The 18,896-nt window shown below is 45.1% G+C and overlaps 1 protein-coding gene across 3 annotated transcripts in view; it reads left to right on the top strand.

The window, feature by feature from the left end:
* The window catches only part of LOC130129567 (microtubule-associated protein 4), a 165,564-nt gene that overhangs the window by 41,332 nt on the left and 105,336 nt on the right, over positions 1-18,896 (top strand). For 2 of the 3 annotated variants that reach the window (XM_056299150.1, XM_056299149.1), the window contains exons 2-3: positions 2,039-2,227; positions 7,694-7,750. In XM_056299150.1, coding sequence (XP_056155125.1) covers positions 2,041-2,227; positions 7,694-7,750 — 244 coding nt within the window. In that variant the 5' untranslated portion in view covers positions 2,039-2,040. The remainder of the gene's footprint in view (positions 1-2,038; positions 2,228-7,693; positions 7,751-18,896) is intronic. The other variant, XM_056299151.1, reaches the window with a different exon arrangement.

Here is an 18,896-nt window from a genome sequence, read left to right as displayed (position 1 = left end):
CATGAAAAGACTGGCAACTACTGTAATGCATACTGCAATATGAAAGACTATGAAAGACACCCATAAACCTCATCTTGATTATGTGCACCAGCAGCCAACAGTGTGTAGGAGTGAGAGTTTCTGCTGCACAGCATGTCACTTATTTGTTCACATGCACGAGTGTGCATCTTTTTCTAATCCCAGGCTTGATTCAGCACTGGCCTTATCCTGCGGTTTGAAAGAAAGGAAAGGAGAGGAGACAAAATGAAAGAGAGTCAAATTTTCAAAGAAAGGAGAGGGAAAGAAACCTCAAAGTGTACAATGGATAAAGCGTTGCAAAGATGGAGACCGAGCAGATAGAGTGATGGCTGGAAACAGGGTGGATAATCTCGCATTATGGTTGGAGGATGACACAACCTGACTCGGCAAATTCCACTGTTGGTCATCGGTCGGTCAACCTCCAGCTGAGCCGGTGACTCCGATGTGTGTGTGGTGTGTGTGTGTGTATTTGGTTGCTCTGCATCTGTATGCATGCTTGTGTTTCCCTTTTTTGGCCCGTTTGTCTGTCTGTGTTTTGGTTGTGCGGGTACATGTTTTTTTTTGTCACGTGCTTGGCACAGAGTATTTTTTTTTTGTTTTTCACTGGAAAATTCAAGATAAGCCCAGAGGAAATGATGCCTCCCTGTGGCACAACGTAACATTGCGATTTGTCGGTCAGTGGCTAGTTTGATGAGTCCTCAACCTCGCGACATAAACCTCAGGCTTTATTCGCTTCACATCACTTCATGTTCGACCATTTATGGGCACCAAAAGCAAAATGATTCGCCGTTTTGAATCAAACCTCTCAGTGCACAGTTTGGCCTCAGTGATGCAACAGCCTGTAACATTTTTGCTTTGAATCGGCATCGTGTGGAATTTGGATTGGCTTTGATCTCTCCCTCTTTTACCTTCTCCCCCCCCCCCCACCTCTTTATTAGTCTTCCCTCCTCCTGGTTGGCTTTCCCTCCCTTCCATTTCTTTCTCCCTCTCTCACCCCTACCTTTAAATCTGTCATCCTTCCAAGTCCGCATCCCGCCCACCACATGCCATACCACTCACAAACAAACATGTACACACATACTCCTATATACGTCTCTTCTTCTCCGTCTCTCCCTCCCCCTCTTACCTCCCTGGTGGACACAAGGTGTCTTATGCAGTCCTGCATCTTTGGCAACACAAATACTCTTATTTTAGACTGCTGCTGTCTGAACAGCGTATATATGTAGGTGGGCATCTCAGTTGTGTTGCACGCACACCACTGCCACCTCTCCTGACGTTTTACACTTCATGTCTATATCTGTACACACACGCATTTACACAATGATTGTCTGTGTGGAGTTTGCATGTTCTCCCCGTGTCTGCGTGGGTTTCCTCCAGGTGCTCCGGTTTCCTCGCACCCTCCAAAGACATGTAGGTCAGGTGAATCGTCCATGTTAAATTGTCCCTAGGTGTGAATGTGTGCGTGTGTGTGTGTCGGCCCTGTGATGGTCTGGCGGCCTGTCCAGGGTGTCTCCCCGCCTGCCGCCCAATGACTGCTGGGATAGGCTCCAGGATCCCGCAACTCAAATTCGGATAAGCGGCTTGGATAATGGATGGATGGACGGATCATTAAGGGCGGAAAAAGATATGATAGAGAAGAACAGGAGCGAAATGTTCACAAAATATTGATTTCTCTTGATATTTATACAAAAAAAAATCATGTTGCATTTTTAGACAAAGGTCTAGAGACTTATATGGTAGGCCCAAAGTTGCCAATACCTCCTTTTATTTAGCTGAGTGTGTATTCATCCTGTTCTCATGTATTCCACTCAACACTTTTTAATGTGCGACTGAAAACAGAACAGTTTAAACACAAATGGAGATGCTGCGGTTGGATGGTTCACATCGCTGACAATGTGGCCTACCCAAGACGACCAGTGTCGACTGAGGGTTACTTTACCTGAACCTTAGCATCGTGCTTACAAGACAGCTCTGACTACTACTGGAATCTCTTTATTCATCCATGCATTTCTCTTTGTAGCCATGGCGGATTTGGACCTGAGCCTGAGTGATGCGTTGACAGACAGTGTGCCCCAGTCAGGCCCGGAGAGTCTGGTGGAGAGAGACTTTGTGGCTCAGCTGGAATCCGAGGCCTTTGATGACCAGGTCGGGGAGACGGTGGGCAAAACGGACTACATTCCCCTACTGGATGACGATGGCACCAAGACAGGTGAGAGTGGAGCGGTGGCGTGGGGGAAGTATGGGTAAAGTAGTTCCAGTGAGAGTGTAAAGACAGTAAGAGCAAGTGGGTTCGAGAAACAGAGAGAGAGAGAGAGAGAGAGAGAGAGAAAGAGAGAGAGAGAGATTTGGGGCAGACAATGGTGGAAAATGGGAAAAAAGAAAAGACAGCAGTCGAAGACAAGCCCTGTCCAGAAAGACTTGGCTTAGATAATGTGCTTGACCTTTCTAAGCTCCTTGTTCTCATCAACAACTTCCTGGCAGCCTGTCTCCCTTTTCTACTCATTCTGACACTGATAGAAAGACCAGAATGACAAAAACAAGGATGAATAGAAATGGAGAACATCAGCTAATGTTATGTTGTTGTTTCTCAAATCACGACCCAAAACAAGAAAGACATGTGTGTGTGTGTGTGTGTGTGTGTGTGTGTGTGTTTGTGTTTACCTGTGCTTTTGTGAATTTTCTGAATCACATACTGCACAGCCTAGAGAAACAGAGCTCACATCTGGAATACCCGAGTTTCTGTCAAAATGTGCCAACCAACACCACTCATTTGTTTGAGTTGATCTGATCATATGGACTCCAGTTCAGTAAGCACTAACATTAAGGAAACTTCCGCATGTGACCCCAAATAACTTGCACCCAGGTTAATCCTGCCATTAAATGTGCTTTTATAAATAGAATCATAAAATCTAAGCCAGTCTTTCCCTATACTTTTTCTTGAAGTCTTTAAATTTTAAACGACTCTCGACGTCTGATTCAATCTACATAATGGATCGTGAAGGGATGGGAAGCTATGTTGCATAACATGAACAGCAGCTGTCCATAACTGACTGATAGCATCAGACACTGCTGGACACCGGCTGCCATTTTGGATCTGCTACGGTGCCATTCAGCCGCAGGGGGGGGTAGCTGCTTTCAAACAAGAAGAGAGGCCTTTATAAATTTTAATCCCAGCAGTCTGGTAAAAGTTGGATGGAGGACAAGCTCTCCCCCCACTTTAAGCAGCTATAATCTGAATATCGTTGAGCAAGGCACAAAAAATAAAAATAAACCATTAGTCACAAAGAGCTGTAACATTGATATACCTTTTACATGGTGAAAGTATATCAGTGTTACTCGTCCAATGTCATACAGTGGGTTTTTAAAAGCAAAGTGTTTTTTCTTCCTTTATTGATTGAAATTAATTATATTTCTTGACTTGATGTGAGATATCATGCCAAAGGCCTTGAACTGCAATCTTGTTGAATGCATGGAGGCCTGATGCAAGTACAGAATATCTGTCTTCCCCAACTAAAGACAAGTGATGCACAGCATTATGGCGTAATCGTGCAGACTAGATGTTACAAGTAGAGATAGCTTATTATGCTTTATTTCATGACTCAGAAATCATCAACATACCTTAACCACTTCCATTTAGCACAATTTTTCTTCTTTTCACCAGAAGAGAAAAGGTGAGAAAGGGCTTGGTCTTTGTTTTTTGTCCCCCCCCCCTTTTTTTTCCTCCCAATTGTACTTGGCCAAATACCCCACTCTTCCAAGTAGTCCCAGTTGCTGTTCCACCCCCTCTGCCGATCCGGGGAGGGCTGCAAACTACTGCATGCCTCCTCCAATACATGTGGAGTCGCCAGTTGCTTCTGGCAAAACTCCTAAATGGCTGTATTGCGTGGGAGGATCACGCTATTCCCTCCAGTTCCCCCTCCCCCCCAAAACAGGCGCCTCGACCAACCAACCAGAGGAGGCGCTAGTGCAGCGACCAGGACACATACCCACATCCAGCTTCACACTCGCCTACACAGCAAATTGTGTCTGTAGGGACACCTGACCAAGCCGGAGGTAACACAGGGATTCAAACCAGTGATCCCCATGTTGGTAGGCAACGGAATAGAGTGCTACACCACCCAGACGCGTGGGCTTGGTCTTTTGTGACGGTTTCTATGTTCTCATTTACTAAGACAAGGTCTCCAGCCAAGATTTGGATTTTGTCAGGGTGAACTTGGATGAAGATATAAATGGTAGCCCAGAGTAATGTATTTATGATTAGTTTGAAACGAATAAGCACTTTGACATAGATATATTCCACTACATCATACCACTCTGACAGTTCTTCCATTCTCTCCTTCACTTCCATATAAGTGGCCCCTAATGGCTAAGCTGGGGACTTTAGCCAGAGCAGGCAAAGCTAGCCATTCACAAACTGCTGCAGGTTTTCTAAGTTCTCTGACTCACTGTAGGACAGAGCGATCCTGGAGGAGAGAAATCTTCCACTTCAAAAAAACAAACCCCTCAGTCAAGAGAGTGCTGTCATACTCAATGTGCGATAGTGTATTTTAGGCCAAACAAGTGGATGGTGTATCTGATGTACATATGAGTATCTGACATACGCCCATCTGTCACACAGAGAGACACGCCATCATTTCCCTCTCCCTCGTCACCCTGAAGGAATCAGTTGCATATTTTGAAATGTTTTGCAGGCAGAGAATGGCTGGAAATGGTGCATCTCAGTGCTCTCTTTAAGTCCCGTGCTGTGAGCAACAGTTGACCAGCTTTTACAAATATAGGTTAGTGAGACTTCCCACAGTCAAGGGGTTGTGTCTCCATAAGCGGGGTGGTAAGCCCCGGTTGCCATTTTTTGAGGATGTGTCATCAGCTGTGGTTCATTCACATAGTAGGCATATGTCCCATCTTCTCACACTTGTCATTCTGTGATGAGTGCCACTTGAAGGCAACGAGAGAGTGGAGAGGGAGTCACATTTGCTGCCCTTCACTTTGAGCGATCAATGTTAAGCTTGTGGAGGTTTGACTGCCCCAAGCAATTTTGATGCCTGCTGTTGGGGCTTGACAAAGTAAAATGATACCCAATAGTAGCACAATGAGCCATACTTTGGTGCTGATGTTTTATAAATGTTACACACAGTACATTTCCCCTTCCCTATCTCACATGTTCTTTTAAATATTCCACTATTAGTAGTAATATTGATATTAGCAGCCATGCCAACATGTACTCTGCTGAATGACAGAAGCTAAGCAGATATGGGCTTGGCTGCTACTTTGGATGGGAGATCTCTTGGGGAAAACTGAGTTGCTGCTGGAAGGGGTGTTGGTGGGTCAGTAGGGGGCAGTCTTTCCTCTGGTCCTTATAAAAACAGCAACAAAAAAAAACCCAAAAAAAGACGTTAAACCAAGGTCCTGACTCACTGTGGTCATTAAAGATCCCATGACACTTGTCACAAAGAGTAGGGGATTCCCCGGTGTCCTGGCAAAATTCCCAACCTGGATTTCTCCATCTGGCAACCTAATCATCCCCCCATGTAATTGGCTCAATGATTCCTCCCTCTCCACCTCAAGCTGAGTTGTGGTGAGTGTTCTGGTGCAAAATGGCTGCTGTGCATCACCCAGGTGGGAGCTATACATTGGTGGTGGTTGAAGTGAGTTACCCCCTTTAATGTGAAGCACTTTGGGTGTCTACATAAAGCACTATATAAAGGTAATCCATTTCTTATGATACTATAGTACTAGCAGTAGCACTAATTGCAGTAGTGGTTGTAGTAGTAGTAAGATTTGAGAGCTTGATATTTACTAATTTTTGAATTTATTAAATCTGTTTGGATTGGCTGAATAGACTGTTAAGAGATAGACTTTGACCAAATAGTCAGGCTTCAGATAGACGTCTAAATTCATCCATTGCACAAAGCAGTTTAGCTCTTGACTTATCTTTTTTTTTTTTTTTTCGTTTTTTTTTTTTTTTACTGTCTTAATTGAGCAAGTCTGTTGCACAATGAAGTCTGGGTAAATTAAGATTTTTTTCAAATTAAAAAAAATGGCTGATGAGGACATTTTACTTGGGAAATTTTGAAAAAAAGTTTAACAAAAAAATGTGGAAGGGAAAGCTGAGTAGGTGGATGCCACTGGTCAGCAGGTGTCCCTTACTGTTGCCATGGTAACATGGATCTTAGGCCTGAGTTAGCCTGGGGGTGAGGTGTCTAATGTTTTCGACACACTTTATTTATTTGTTTGTATGTTTGAACACAATTTAAACACACTTTATTTTTGTGAAATGGTCTAACTTGCATTACACTAATCCAAGACCACAATTAAGACTGGTTTAACACTACAGACCAGTGTAAAATACCTTTGTGAAACCGGCTCCTGCTCCTTCAGCGGGCTAAGACCCATCTCATGTGTTAAAAGCTATATTCAGAATTTAAACCCAACTCTTTTCCACGTGTCCTGCCTCCTTCTCATCCATCTTTCCTGTCTTTATTCAATATTTACCTCCTGGAGAAGCGAAAATATAATGGTGATAGAAAATCACTCATATAAATATATATATATATATATATATATATATATATATACTGCTACGTAGGTAGATACATAGATAATTACTATTATACGGTTAAAATACACGACTTCATACATAACTAAATGAGGTGACTTGAAAGTGAATGGGGAGTGACTCAGCTCCAAGGCCTTTTTTGGTCGCCCAGACACTTTGGCCAGACAGGCAGACTGTGTGTGGGCAGTTGTCACTGTGGGCCAGCTCCGGGACGGGCCGTGGGTGGTGTTGTTAGTGATCGAGAGTGGCATACTGTGTATTTGGTCAAACGCGGACATGCTGACACACTGAGTGCCAAAGAACAGGGCAAGGCAGTTGCCAGCTAATTGCTCTGTCTCAGCAGTCGCTGGCAGTTGTCAGTGGTCTTGTATGGAGAAGCACCATAGTTATATATATATTTTGTAATTTATACATTTAAATTCTGTACTTTAGGCTCAAACCAAGTTCGTCTGATGTGTTTGTGAAGGGGCCTGATCTCTGAAGAGTGTCACGTCATGTGTATTGTTTTCGATGAGTCATACCTGCGTGTGTGTGTGTGTGTGTGCGCGTGTGCGCGCGTGCGTGTGTGTGTGTGCGAGCACAGGTACATAATTTTGATTTGTATGTGTGTAAGAGATGGGAGAGGGGAGGGGGTCACAGTAAGTTAGCAGTCTGATGACTTGAGTCACGCAACACTGCCTGCCTCTCCCAGCATCCTGAACTGACAGCAACTGATATCAGTGTCTTGTCTGTGCCCCCTGCCTGCACCAGACCAACCAACACTGACTCTGGTATTAACTGAGCTGGGTGGGTGGGTGGTCTTGGGGCTGGGTTAGGATAGCTGGTGGTGGTGGGGGTGGGTGGATGAGGGGGTTCTATTCAGCAAGGGAATGGCAGACAGTGCTGATGGTGCACACATCCCAGGGCCTGGCTAGTACACCATAACATTAGTATGGTGTCCTTTGGGGGTCAGTCAAATTCCATTTCAGTTCCGCCAAACAATAACAGAACGAGACACTGACATTTCTGCTGTGCAAAATCAATACAACACAATTTGTGCTTTCATGTAGTCAAGCACTTGGAAAGAAAGTAATGTGTATGTGTGTGTGTTTGTGTGTGTGTATGGGTGCGTGTGTGCAGACTCAGGCGCTGCCTTGGAGAACGGAGAGCAGGAAGTTCAGGGGGCACAAACGCCTGGTAAGATTTGACCACATTTCCCTCCATCATCGGTCTGTCTGCTAGGGCTTCCTTACCATCCTCACCCACTGGCTGTGGCTTTTTTGATTTTATTCTAACCCCCGCCCTTCATGTTCTTCTCCTTTATCTCAGTTCCTCTTTCAGTTTGGTGTGTGTTTATAAATGTGCGGAGGGGTTTGTGCAGACCGTCAGCATCAGCCTCAAAAATCCTGGGGTTTTAGGACAGGACTTAAGTCGATATTCTCCTCTTGCTGGTCGGCATCTTCTCGGGGTCGCCTTTGTACAAAGCTGCTGTCTCATTTCCCCTACACGGTGAACTCACATGGCTTAAATTGGAGAAAGGGAGTTGGGGTAAATTGATTAAAAGTTTGGAAGGGAGAGTGAAGAAACGTTACAACAATTCTTCAGCTTCTCTTTCGGTTTCGCCCTTGCACACTTTGCCCTTATTACTGCATGGCGGGATTAGTTGTCTTTTTTGTAAGCGTGCCAGTTGCAGACGTATTATCTTGCTTCTAATACCTTTCCTCCTGAGAGTATTGACGTGGAGGTCAGAGGCTTTCACTTCAGGGTAGATTTTGAAGGCATGATTTTAGAGCCAGTACTTTAGTGTCACATCAACAAATTGTCAAGTGCAGAATTGTGCAATTTCCAGACAAAATGCATGGATGTCAGGTGTCGTCGACAAATAGAGATTGCTGCTAATCTGTAAACTCTCAGCATCTTTACTCAGGGGGTCAGTTTGAGCAAGATAACTGCAGGCCCATTGACACTCAATTTTCTGTGTAGCTCTTGTGTTAAGCAGTCCTGCTGTTGTCCACATTGTGACGGGAAAGTCACGATGTTGTAATTCTGAGCGTCCTCGCGGTGATATCAATGGCAGCTTCTGTAGCCTGTATCATTGCTGGGAGGTAGTTAACTGCTGAGTGGTACCGCTCTAGAGCGATTAATGTTAATTGTGGCTGATGAACAAAACCTCCTTCTTGCCCTTCAGGTTTTTACTCATATTCAAATTGTGTGAGCAAATCTCCGTTTGGTGTGTGTGTTTCTGTCTTTCTATTTAGCGTACACTTCTCCTTGTTTTAATCATTTTTGGAGTCTTTTCTTCTTCTGTCTCTGTCTCTGCCTTACCATACTTCTCATTTTCATCTCTTCACCACTCAGTCCTCTTATTTCAACGCTCTGAATTGTGTGCAAAAAAACCCAACTGTGTGCACATCGTGGCATGAAGGGGATTCTGCATGGGGAGCTGGAATTGGTATGCGTATGGTGGCTTGCTTCGCCGACAACATGCAACTCTCACAGTAGCCTGTGTCTTCTCAGTGTAGCATGCTTTATCAGATGCCATGGTTGGAGTCAATTCACTAATCAGTCTCAGATCTTGTCAGGTAGTAATAGTAATAATGCCGGTATGACAACTACTTATCGTAATACTAACTTGTACATCAAATAATGAAATGACAAAGAAGGACAAAATAAACACGCCCACTTAAGAATCAATAAAGAGAGACGCAGATGGATAGAGACATAATTGCACTGGGAGTAAAGGAAAAATGTGTAAGCGGGTCAGTGAAAATTTGTTGGGTCCTTTTGTCTAAAAAGTACAGGAGGCATGTTCAGTGACAAGTTGTTTATTCAAACGCTCATCAGAGCCAAGTTCTTCTGTTGAAAGTGAATTGGCACCAGCCCCCAGGCGCGTGTGTGCACAGCTTCGGCCCATCCCTGTTGAGGTCTTGGATGGTGGAAGGCTTTAGCCATTAAGCATAGTGCCACTACATTTCCAGTGGCCACTCAGAATGGTATTATTATTGTATGACAGCAGCAATGGACCATTTGTTAAAAGACGGCAGCAGGGTTTGAATTCAACGCTGGCAGAGTCGGGACAGTCTCTATTTTTCCAGCAGCGCTATACAAATTATTTAGAGCAGCACTTTTTCCGTGATATTGACTGTCCAGTTGAATTCAAGTGGAAGCTGTGATTCCTTATTTATTTCACCAGCGACTCCAGTCTTCAGTAGGAGATTTAACTGAAGGGGAAGGAGGGAGCTTTAACTAGCATTCCTAAAACCTGAATCAGTGGAAACATAAACTGTGCCAGCCGGGGCACTCACAAATTTAGAAAGTGCTTTCAGTGAATTTTGCCAGGTAACCAGCCTTCCCATAAATGAAACTGGCGGCTGGTGAAAGCCACTTTCCTCTGTGCTATATATCAAGTTAATAACGGCATGTACGCCATTTTGTCCTCCCCGATGATCTCAAATTCAGAGATTCTGCCCTGTGTTTTTAATCTGGCAGGTGCTTAGACAGCTTGGCTTGCACTGTGCGATCGATAACACTGTTGAAAGGCTGCGTCGCCATCTTTCTTAGATGATCGCAATGGATGGCCGGGCTGGCTGGTTGTGATAGTGGGGGAATTGTGGTGAAATCAGTTGTTCATGTGTAGTTGCATGGCTATGTATGTCTGTTTGCATGTCACAGTTACCATGGTAACACAGTGCTGTGTGTATGAGTGGTAGTTTGTTCATTTGTGTGCGTTTGCTTGTGTCTGTAAGAGTGACCGAGAGTGGAGAAAATACGTCGGGTACATAGAGGTACGCATCAAGTAATAAAGCTTAGTATGGCATCCCAGTGTGATTGTAGGATACGGGTACACCTGAAAACAAGTTTTAAAATCATAGCACGTCCTCAAGGTACCTCAGGAGAATATCCACTGGCATACTTTTTGTTAGTTTTTTGCCTCACACTTTTTCACCTCACAGCAAGAAGGTCCTTGGTTCGAATCCCGGGGTTGTCCAACCTTGGGGATCGTCCCGGGTCGTCCTCTGTGTGGAGTTTGCATGTTTGCTCCGTGTCTGCGTGGGTTCCCTCCAGGTGCCCCGGTTTCCTACCACAGTCCAAAAACATGTAGGTCAGGTGAATCAGCCATACTAAATTGTCCCTAGGTATGAATGTGTGTGTGTGTGTGTGTGTGTGTGTGTGTGTGTGTGTGTGTGTGTGTGTGTGTGTGTGTGTGTGTGTGTCAGCGCTGTGATGGACTGGCGGCCTGTCCAGGGTGTCTCCCCGCCTGCCGCCTGATGACTGCTGGGATAGGCTCCAGCATCACATGACACCAGTTGGGATAAGCAGCTTGGATAATGGATGGATGGATACTTTTTGTTTCGGTTTTGTTAACCCTTGAATCTGGTAACCTCATTCATTGAGATTTACATCACATGTGTCTTACTGCAGTCATAGCGAGTCCAAGAATAATGACTCAGCACAATGTAAATACAATGTACATGTAATATACAATGTTCTGTGTGCTAGACTAGATATGAAATATGTTGTTAGCAGTGGGTGTCTTTTGCCAGAAGTACACAGAGCTTCTGGCCTTTATATATATATACATATGTGTGTGTGTGTGTGTGTGTGTGTGTGTGTGTGTGTGTGTGTGTACACACACACACACACACACACACACACACACACACACATTGGATCCGTTGAGGGTTTCGTTTAATGAAGTTATGTTGGCTCTATTCATCATTGTTTTTACACCAGACCCCAGGGAGAGGACACAGGCGGTAGAAGTAGAAGGTAGAAACTGGGTCTGAGAATTGAGAGTTTAAGCTCGATACCACCAGAGCAAATGCCTGTGCAGGTGTGTGTTGGTTTGTGGGCATGCATGTGTGTGAGTGTGGGCGTCTTTGCGTGCATACGTATGAAATGCATGTATCCGTGCCTGCGTATCAAGGTATGTGCATGCGCTCGCCGGCGTGCATGTTTGGAGATGCTGCACGTCACCGATGCCCGATGCTACTGCATGGTAAAGCAAAGTACAATAGAATATATTTTCACACCTTTGACATACCAGAAGCGTCTTTGGTAACACTTTCTATGAAGCTTGCATCTGTAACGCCCTATAAGCATCTATGATGCCCTATAAGCATCTATAATGCCATATAAGTGTAGCTATTGTAATAAACATTATAACATTATAAGTATGGGCATTATAGATGCAATAGATGCTTATAGGGCGTTATAGATGCTTATAGGGCGTTATAGATGCAAGCTTCATAGAAAGTGTTACCACATCTGTTCTTTGTCTTCTCTGACACTTTAAGTGGACATTTTCCCTCCGAGATGAAAGAACCACTTCACACGCTGATTATTTGAAAAGTGTTCCTGCATTCTGAGTTGAACTTGACATGGACTTGATGGATGTTTTGAAGTGATGTTTTAACAGCTTTACTAACCTGCTCTCTTCCTCTCCCCCCCTTCCACCCACCCTCCTTCCCTTTCACACACCCTCAACCCCGGCAATGTTCTCTCTTTCAATGCCTCCTTCTCTCTTACTCTCTCTTAATGTCCATTTTTTTCCATTTCTCGTTTGCTCTTTTAATTTCTATCTCTTCTCTCCCTAAAACATTGTTCTGTTGAGGTATATTTTTATTTACACGCGTTTTTCTATCCTGTCTTTCTTCCCATATCCTCTTTTTGCTTTTCTCTCTTTTCTTTTCTGCACATCTTTTCCCAACATGCTCGTATCCACCTTTCTTTCTCTCATCCTCCCTAATCCAAAGCTTCAGAGAACTAGAACCCCGCCTCCATCGCCACGCCGACTGTCAATCAGCTGTGCTTCTGCTTCGCTGCCTCCTCCTCTCCCTCACAAGCAAACACACAATCAAGCGCAATGCGAATAAAACCTCCCCCTAACCACTTCATGGCTTCTTTGATCCGAAGAATGGGTCGGGGTGTGGCGTTGAGGACAAGATTATGGTTTATGACCACTCCTGACAACACACACACACACACACACACACACACACACACACACACACACCCACCCACCCAGACTGTGCCGTTCTGACTCTGGGGTTGGAGCACATGCTGTTCCTCCATATAATTTTGTCGCACAATGTGTTACACTGAGCTGGACATACGAGGTCCCCCTGACACAACAATCCACCCCGGTAGTTTGACAAAGCGTGTCCCTGCACACTTGTGTTTTTACACAGCAATAACTTTTCACTGCCCACCGCACAAAGCTCGAAGTTCAGGTCCTTTTCTGTATTGCACTATAAAGTCTAACCCCCCCCCTCCCCATGCACACGTCTTTCAGCAAAATGCAAGAGGAATGAACAAATGTGGACAGCGCTCTCTTTTTTTATCCTAACCATAGCAACACAAGTGATGACAACCGTTTAAACAAACTATTTGATTACATATGAAAGTCTTCGCTCCACTTTTGGCCAGATTTCATGCCAAGGAAGGACATCTCGTGTCTGTCAGGCAGTCATTACAAAATAATGAAAGTGCCGTGCTGAGTTTTTTTTTTTTAATTCATCTTGCATTTGTGGAGGATTCAGCATCTCGGTTCAAGCTGCTGTTGAACTGAGTTGGGTTTTGTTTCATAATCACAGCAAAATGTCTCTCTCTCTGTCGTGCCTTCCCCTCTTCTTTGTCAAACCATAGTGAATGGTAAATCGTTCTTAAGTTCATGTCCTAGGACGCATTCACACGCACACATACACACAAACGCACACGTACACACACTCACACACACACACATGCATGCATAGACCATGAAAGCCCTTGTCATTGCCAACCCAGACTGAGCTGCCAACGCTGCAAGCCTGATCCCTCTACACGCAACACTCAGTCTCCCTACTCTCTCTCTCTCTCTCACTCTCTCTTTCTCTCACTCCCTCTCTCCTGCTCTCTCTCTCTCCCGCTCTCTCTCTCTCTCTCTCTCTCTCACTCTCTCTTGCTGTCTCACACACACACACACCAACAATGCCAAAATTCAACTGGCATTTTTACGGAATCATTTTTAACACTTCAACCTTTTGTGCCCCCCCCCCCACACACACACACACACCCACACACAACCTCTAACTTGTCTGGACTTGTGTATTTTTTTTGTCTGTAAGTATTTTCTTAGCTATGCACATTTCTCCAGGCTGTTGCTGATCACACAGATAGAGAGAATCAATGATGGATTGTAGAAATTCTGCAGTTCAGTAGACAATCGTTGCTGTTATGAAAGTAAAGGAAATGTGTTGCATCTGTTAGGTCCATTTCATGGAGTCATGCTATATGTATGTCAGTCTCTCAGATAGTTGGCTGTATTTCAGAGCAGATGTTTCTCAGCACTGTGTCTTGCTGTACCTTGACATTATGAATTTTAGTCTGATTGTTTCTAGAGCTAGTGTCACAACTTAACAAGGAGAGTGGAAAGAGAAAACTAATGGGACTGGATTGTGTTGCAACACAGGCTTGGTCTTTTGCGTTGCATCAAGCATTTGAGATCAGTGGTTCTGAATCAGCTCCTCAGGTACCACCAGCACCACTGCTTTTCTTTTCCTGCAGGGTTATCATTGCATTCAGCTGTTGTTTCAGGTTTAAAACCTCGCCAACTGGACATGCAGGTGAATTGACTAAACGACATGGTAGAATAGAAAACCAAGGGGCGTCCGGGTGGCGTGGCAGTCTACTCCGTTGTCTACCAACACGGAGATCTCTGGTTCGAATCTCTGTGTTGCCTCCGGCTTGGTCGGGCATCCCTACGGACACAATTGGCCGTGTCTACGGGTGGGAAGCCGGCTCTGGGTACGTGTCCTGGTCGCTGCACTAGTGCCTCCTCTGGTCGGTTGGGGCACCTGTTGGGGGGGGGGAGGGGGAACTGGGGTGAATAGCGTGAATGCTACGTCCCCCTGGTGAAACTCCTCACTGTCAAGTGAGAAGAAGTGGCTGGCGACTCCACATGTATCGGAGGAGACATGTGGTAGTCTGCAGCCCTCCCTGGATCGGCAGTGGGGGTGGGGCAGCGACCGGGACAGATCGGAAGAGTGGGGTAATCGGCAAAGTACAATTGGGGAGAAAAGGGAGGGGGTGAAAAATTTAAAAGAAAGAAAGAATAGAAAACCAACAGCACTTGAGGCACCTGAGGACCAAAATGAGAACCACTTTATTAGATAGATTCAGTCCATCAAGCCACCAAGTTGGTTAATAATAATAAAAATAATAATAAAAACAATGAATCAGTCTTATATAGCACTTTTCTAACACTCAGAGTCGCGTTACAATAAACGGCGGTGAAAACAAGACAACAGATAAACAACACAGACATACAGGGGTGGATGGGAAGGGGGGCTACGAGAGGGAGACGGGGCAGTCACACATGACGCCAGCAGTACTCTGCCACTTAAGCACATACAAAAGGGCAAGAAAAACAACTGGTTAACTGAATACAGGTAAATTACCCACTACGCTCAGAGCGTTCCTCATTCAGAGGAGTACGACTGTTAGCCGCCGTCAGGCTGTCAGGTTTAGAGCTGCTGCAGCGGATTATTTTATCCATGACGTGACGCGATACAGATTAAGACAGCAGACTAAAATTCAAGATTTCAAGGTACCGCACTTTGTTTGTGCGCTGGCTTTCGACACAGTTTCCCCTGTTAGCTGTGTTGTTGTAGTTACACAGAGCAACTGACTCTTAAGTATCTGTGGCTCAGGTCTGATCTTCTGGCGGTTGTTTAAATAGAAAGATAACCACATGGGGTCTTGCCCTGTTTGGACTGCCTGACGGATTTGCGCCACATGTGCTTAAGGAGACAGATTTCCTGGTTCTGTGTGAACAAAGCCTTTTTTGTTGTTGTCTGTTTTAGATCTCACACGAAATGGTATGTTACGGTTTCCTTTTTATAGATATGTCTTTTTCTTTCTGTGTCTGACTGCACCTTGTGCAAATAAACCCATGTAACACTTACCTGGCGTCGGCTTTCTCATTCCCCCCGCTGTGAGGCTGAACCGAACTGTCTGCCTAACCTGGATATGCTCTTTTTGTCTCCTGGCTCTCTCCTATTTCTTTCCCTTTCCTCTGCACACGTGCTCCGTTGCTGCCTTTCTGCTGCTCTTCCTCTTCACCTTCACTGACTCCCGTTGGGATGAGCGGCGTTGTGGTTCTAGCCGTCACCTGTGTAGGAGGTGTGTTTTTGGGTTTGTAGTAAAGCTCAGCGGTTACAGTGTGCAAACAGTTTTCTTATGTGGAGACAAAAAGGATTTTTAAAAATGGTGTAAAGATATGTTTATTTCCTTTTTTTCATCTGGAAAGGGACCAGAGGGAAAATACGTCTACTTTACCCTCTTTCCATGATTTAAAACCACATATAATAGAAGATAGGAGAAATCTTATTTCCTTAAACTTCAGTAACTACTTTCTAGTTTTAAATCCCTCAAAATGGGACAGTGTACTGGATAATAAGAGTCAGAAGACACCTACAGGAAGTGCTGAACTGTTCAAACTGCCCACCCTATCCAGAGACATGGTGGGCAGTTTGAACAGTCAAAGTCACCTTTCAACACGATGTGGCCTATTTAAAAAAACAAAACAAAACTCTCCACATCCAAGCTGTAGCGTTAGTGGTTCATCTGTTCATCCGTCTATACTGTATCCTCTAAAGAACAACATGACCCGTTCGATCCCTCTTTTCATCACATGGAGTGGTAGTGTGGTTGTCTGTGTGTGTGCGTGTGTGCGTGCATGTGTGCGTGCAAAGGCTCTCTTGCTTTTGGTCCCTCTCCTCGGTGAAGTCTATATGGGGCGCACTGTCCTACTTACTCTAGTAGTGGTGCTGGGAAGCTGGGAGGGTTTGTGGAGTGAGTGAATGAGAGCGAGCGAGAGAGAGAGAGAGAGAGACTCCCATACAGCAGATGTGTTTTTCAAAGTGAGGCAGCAGTGCAGTGGACGGACTGTTCTGCCTCTGAATGTCTGTACCCTCCCCAACACGCACACACACACATGCATGCCTGCACACACACACACACACACACACACACACACACACACACACACACACACACACACACACACACACCGCCCCTGAGCCTCAGTGCTGCCAGCTGTACCTCTACACTACTAAGAGGGGGATTGTTTGGGAAAAGAATAGAAAGATGCAGACCTAAAGAGAGCGAGAGAGAGAGAGAGGTGGGGGGTAGAAACATGAGGTCACCTGTGTCAATAAATGCATCAGTAGACCACTTTACTTTCACATGCCAGGCCTCCAACCACACTAATTGATGTGAGGCCTAAATACCTGGGATACTTGTCCGGGGCCACATGATGTCACCGCGTCATGAAACAAGGAAACAAGGTTCAGTCTGTGTGCATGTAGGGAACGTCTCTCGAACCTTGGGTGTCTGAATGATATCACTATTACTTATTTAGCTGCCATTTAACGTTAAACAGCATGTTCAATATTCCCTTGGACAGAGCTACAGGGATGGAAAAACAAACGAGTGAATATTAATTGTAAATAATGATGACAATACGTTCAAACTGATAACCTTTTTCCCCACATCTGAGAGGTAATTCTGTGTTTTTTTTATTGAGAACAGCATACAATATCTCCTCATGCCGCTACTGCCATGTGACATCCACATCAGGAGGCAAATTCGGGTTAGTCCGTCAGTTCTGGGGCGAGACGAGACTCATCTGCACCTTTGCGCTGTTAAACTTTGTCATGGTGCACGGCACTAGACAGGATCCCTTTTCAGCAACACCCTCATGCGTGTCCCCCTTCTTAAAAAGAAAATGCAAGGAAATACAAGTAACCTTTTCGAAATATAACCTCTCTCTCATCATCAGCCGCTTCTCCGAGGTCGGGTTGCGGTGGCAGCAAGCTAAGTAGGGCACCCCAGACGTCCTTCTCCCCAGCAACGCCCTCCAGCTCCTCCTGAGGGATCCCAAGGTGTTCCTAGGCCAGAATGGACATGTAGTCCCTCCAGCGAGTTCTGGGTCTGCCCCGGGGGCTCCTCCCTGTAGGTCCTCCTGGACCAGTCTGTGCTGCCAGAAGTCGGCACGCCCCAGTCCCTGTCTTTGTCTGCCGCCTGGCCTGCATTGCACCCTACCCCAATGCTCATCCCTGCGGGTGGTGGGCCCATGGGGTGCAAAATGTAACCTGAATTATTAATTGTCACATGTGCGCTGTGACTATTTTTTTCTCCCACTCATCCTCTTCTTCATCCTCATCTCTTACTCAGACAGGAAGTCTGTGGAATCGACTTGTTTACATCAGTCAGTAAAAAAAAGAAAGAAAGAAAGAAAGACTCGTTGTCTTACAATTAGCGGGTACATCTTCCGCTCTCTGTTTGATGAACTCACACATCGCACACTCGCCCCATTTTCACTTCGAGAAGTGGTTCAGTTGAAATGTGGGATAAGTCTCTTCTACATATTCATGGTGCGACTTTAATCCCTGTGCTGGGAAAAACATGATTCCTCCCTCACTGATGTCTGTCTCCTCTGTTGGCAGAGAGCTTCTCATCCACATGTGAAGAAGGCATGTGTCGTCCACATGTGAAAACACATGTTGTGTTTGTATGCGTTTTACTGCCTTCTGTGCGGTATTAACATATACCCTGTTGATTTTGTGTTGCGTGCTTGCCTGAGTGTACGTGTATGCATGAGAATATTTGCATATGAGGTTGTGTGTGTGTGTGTACGTGTGTGTATTAAACGCTGTGTAAACTTGCACACCTTTGGTTTGCCTATATGGCGTTTTCATCGGGTTTTTTTTTTTTTTGCATGTGCGTGTGTTTGCCTGTGTCTCTGTGTGCTTATGTTAGTCAGTGCGAGGCTCTGATCCCCTCTTTCTGATGACTCCTGCAATCCCAAACTGGAGCTTTAGGTCTCTAAAGTCATTGGCATGCTGCTTAGCGTCTGAAAGTAACCGCTCAAATGAGACAACTTGCACCGCTGCATTCAAATTCACTCCCCTGGCAAAATTCATGGCGGTGGGCGCTTAACACGGCGGCCTGCCTCAATGGCGTGATTCAAAACCCACAACAATAAGGGACATGCGATCTAAAGGAAAAAAGGATAATGCCTGTTGAAAATTCAAACAGACGAAAACATAAATACCGAAGGTCACCGGAAATCCTTCGCTGTAACGTCTCTTCAGTTTCATGGGGAAACACTAACGTGAGACAGGATTAACGCAGTTGCCGAGGGTTTGTCTCCGTTGTTTTGACTTGCTCTAAAGACAGACACAGGGTTGTTTTCAGGGTATGACAGTGAAGTGTGGAAGATGCAGTGACATAATAGCCCTCCATACAAGGTTTGGAGAGGACATCGGAGGGTGTCTGAAGGTACTGTGTGTGTGTGTGT

The sequence above is a fragment of the Lampris incognitus genome, chromosome 19, assembly GCF_029633865.1.
Source record: "Lampris incognitus isolate fLamInc1 chromosome 19, fLamInc1.hap2, whole genome shotgun sequence".
In the NCBI taxonomy this organism is placed as follows: Eukaryota; Metazoa; Chordata; class Actinopteri; order Lampriformes; family Lampridae; genus Lampris; species Lampris incognitus.
The sequence above is the reverse complement of the archived record's forward strand: the minus strand, read 5'-3'. Positions and strand labels throughout refer to the sequence as shown.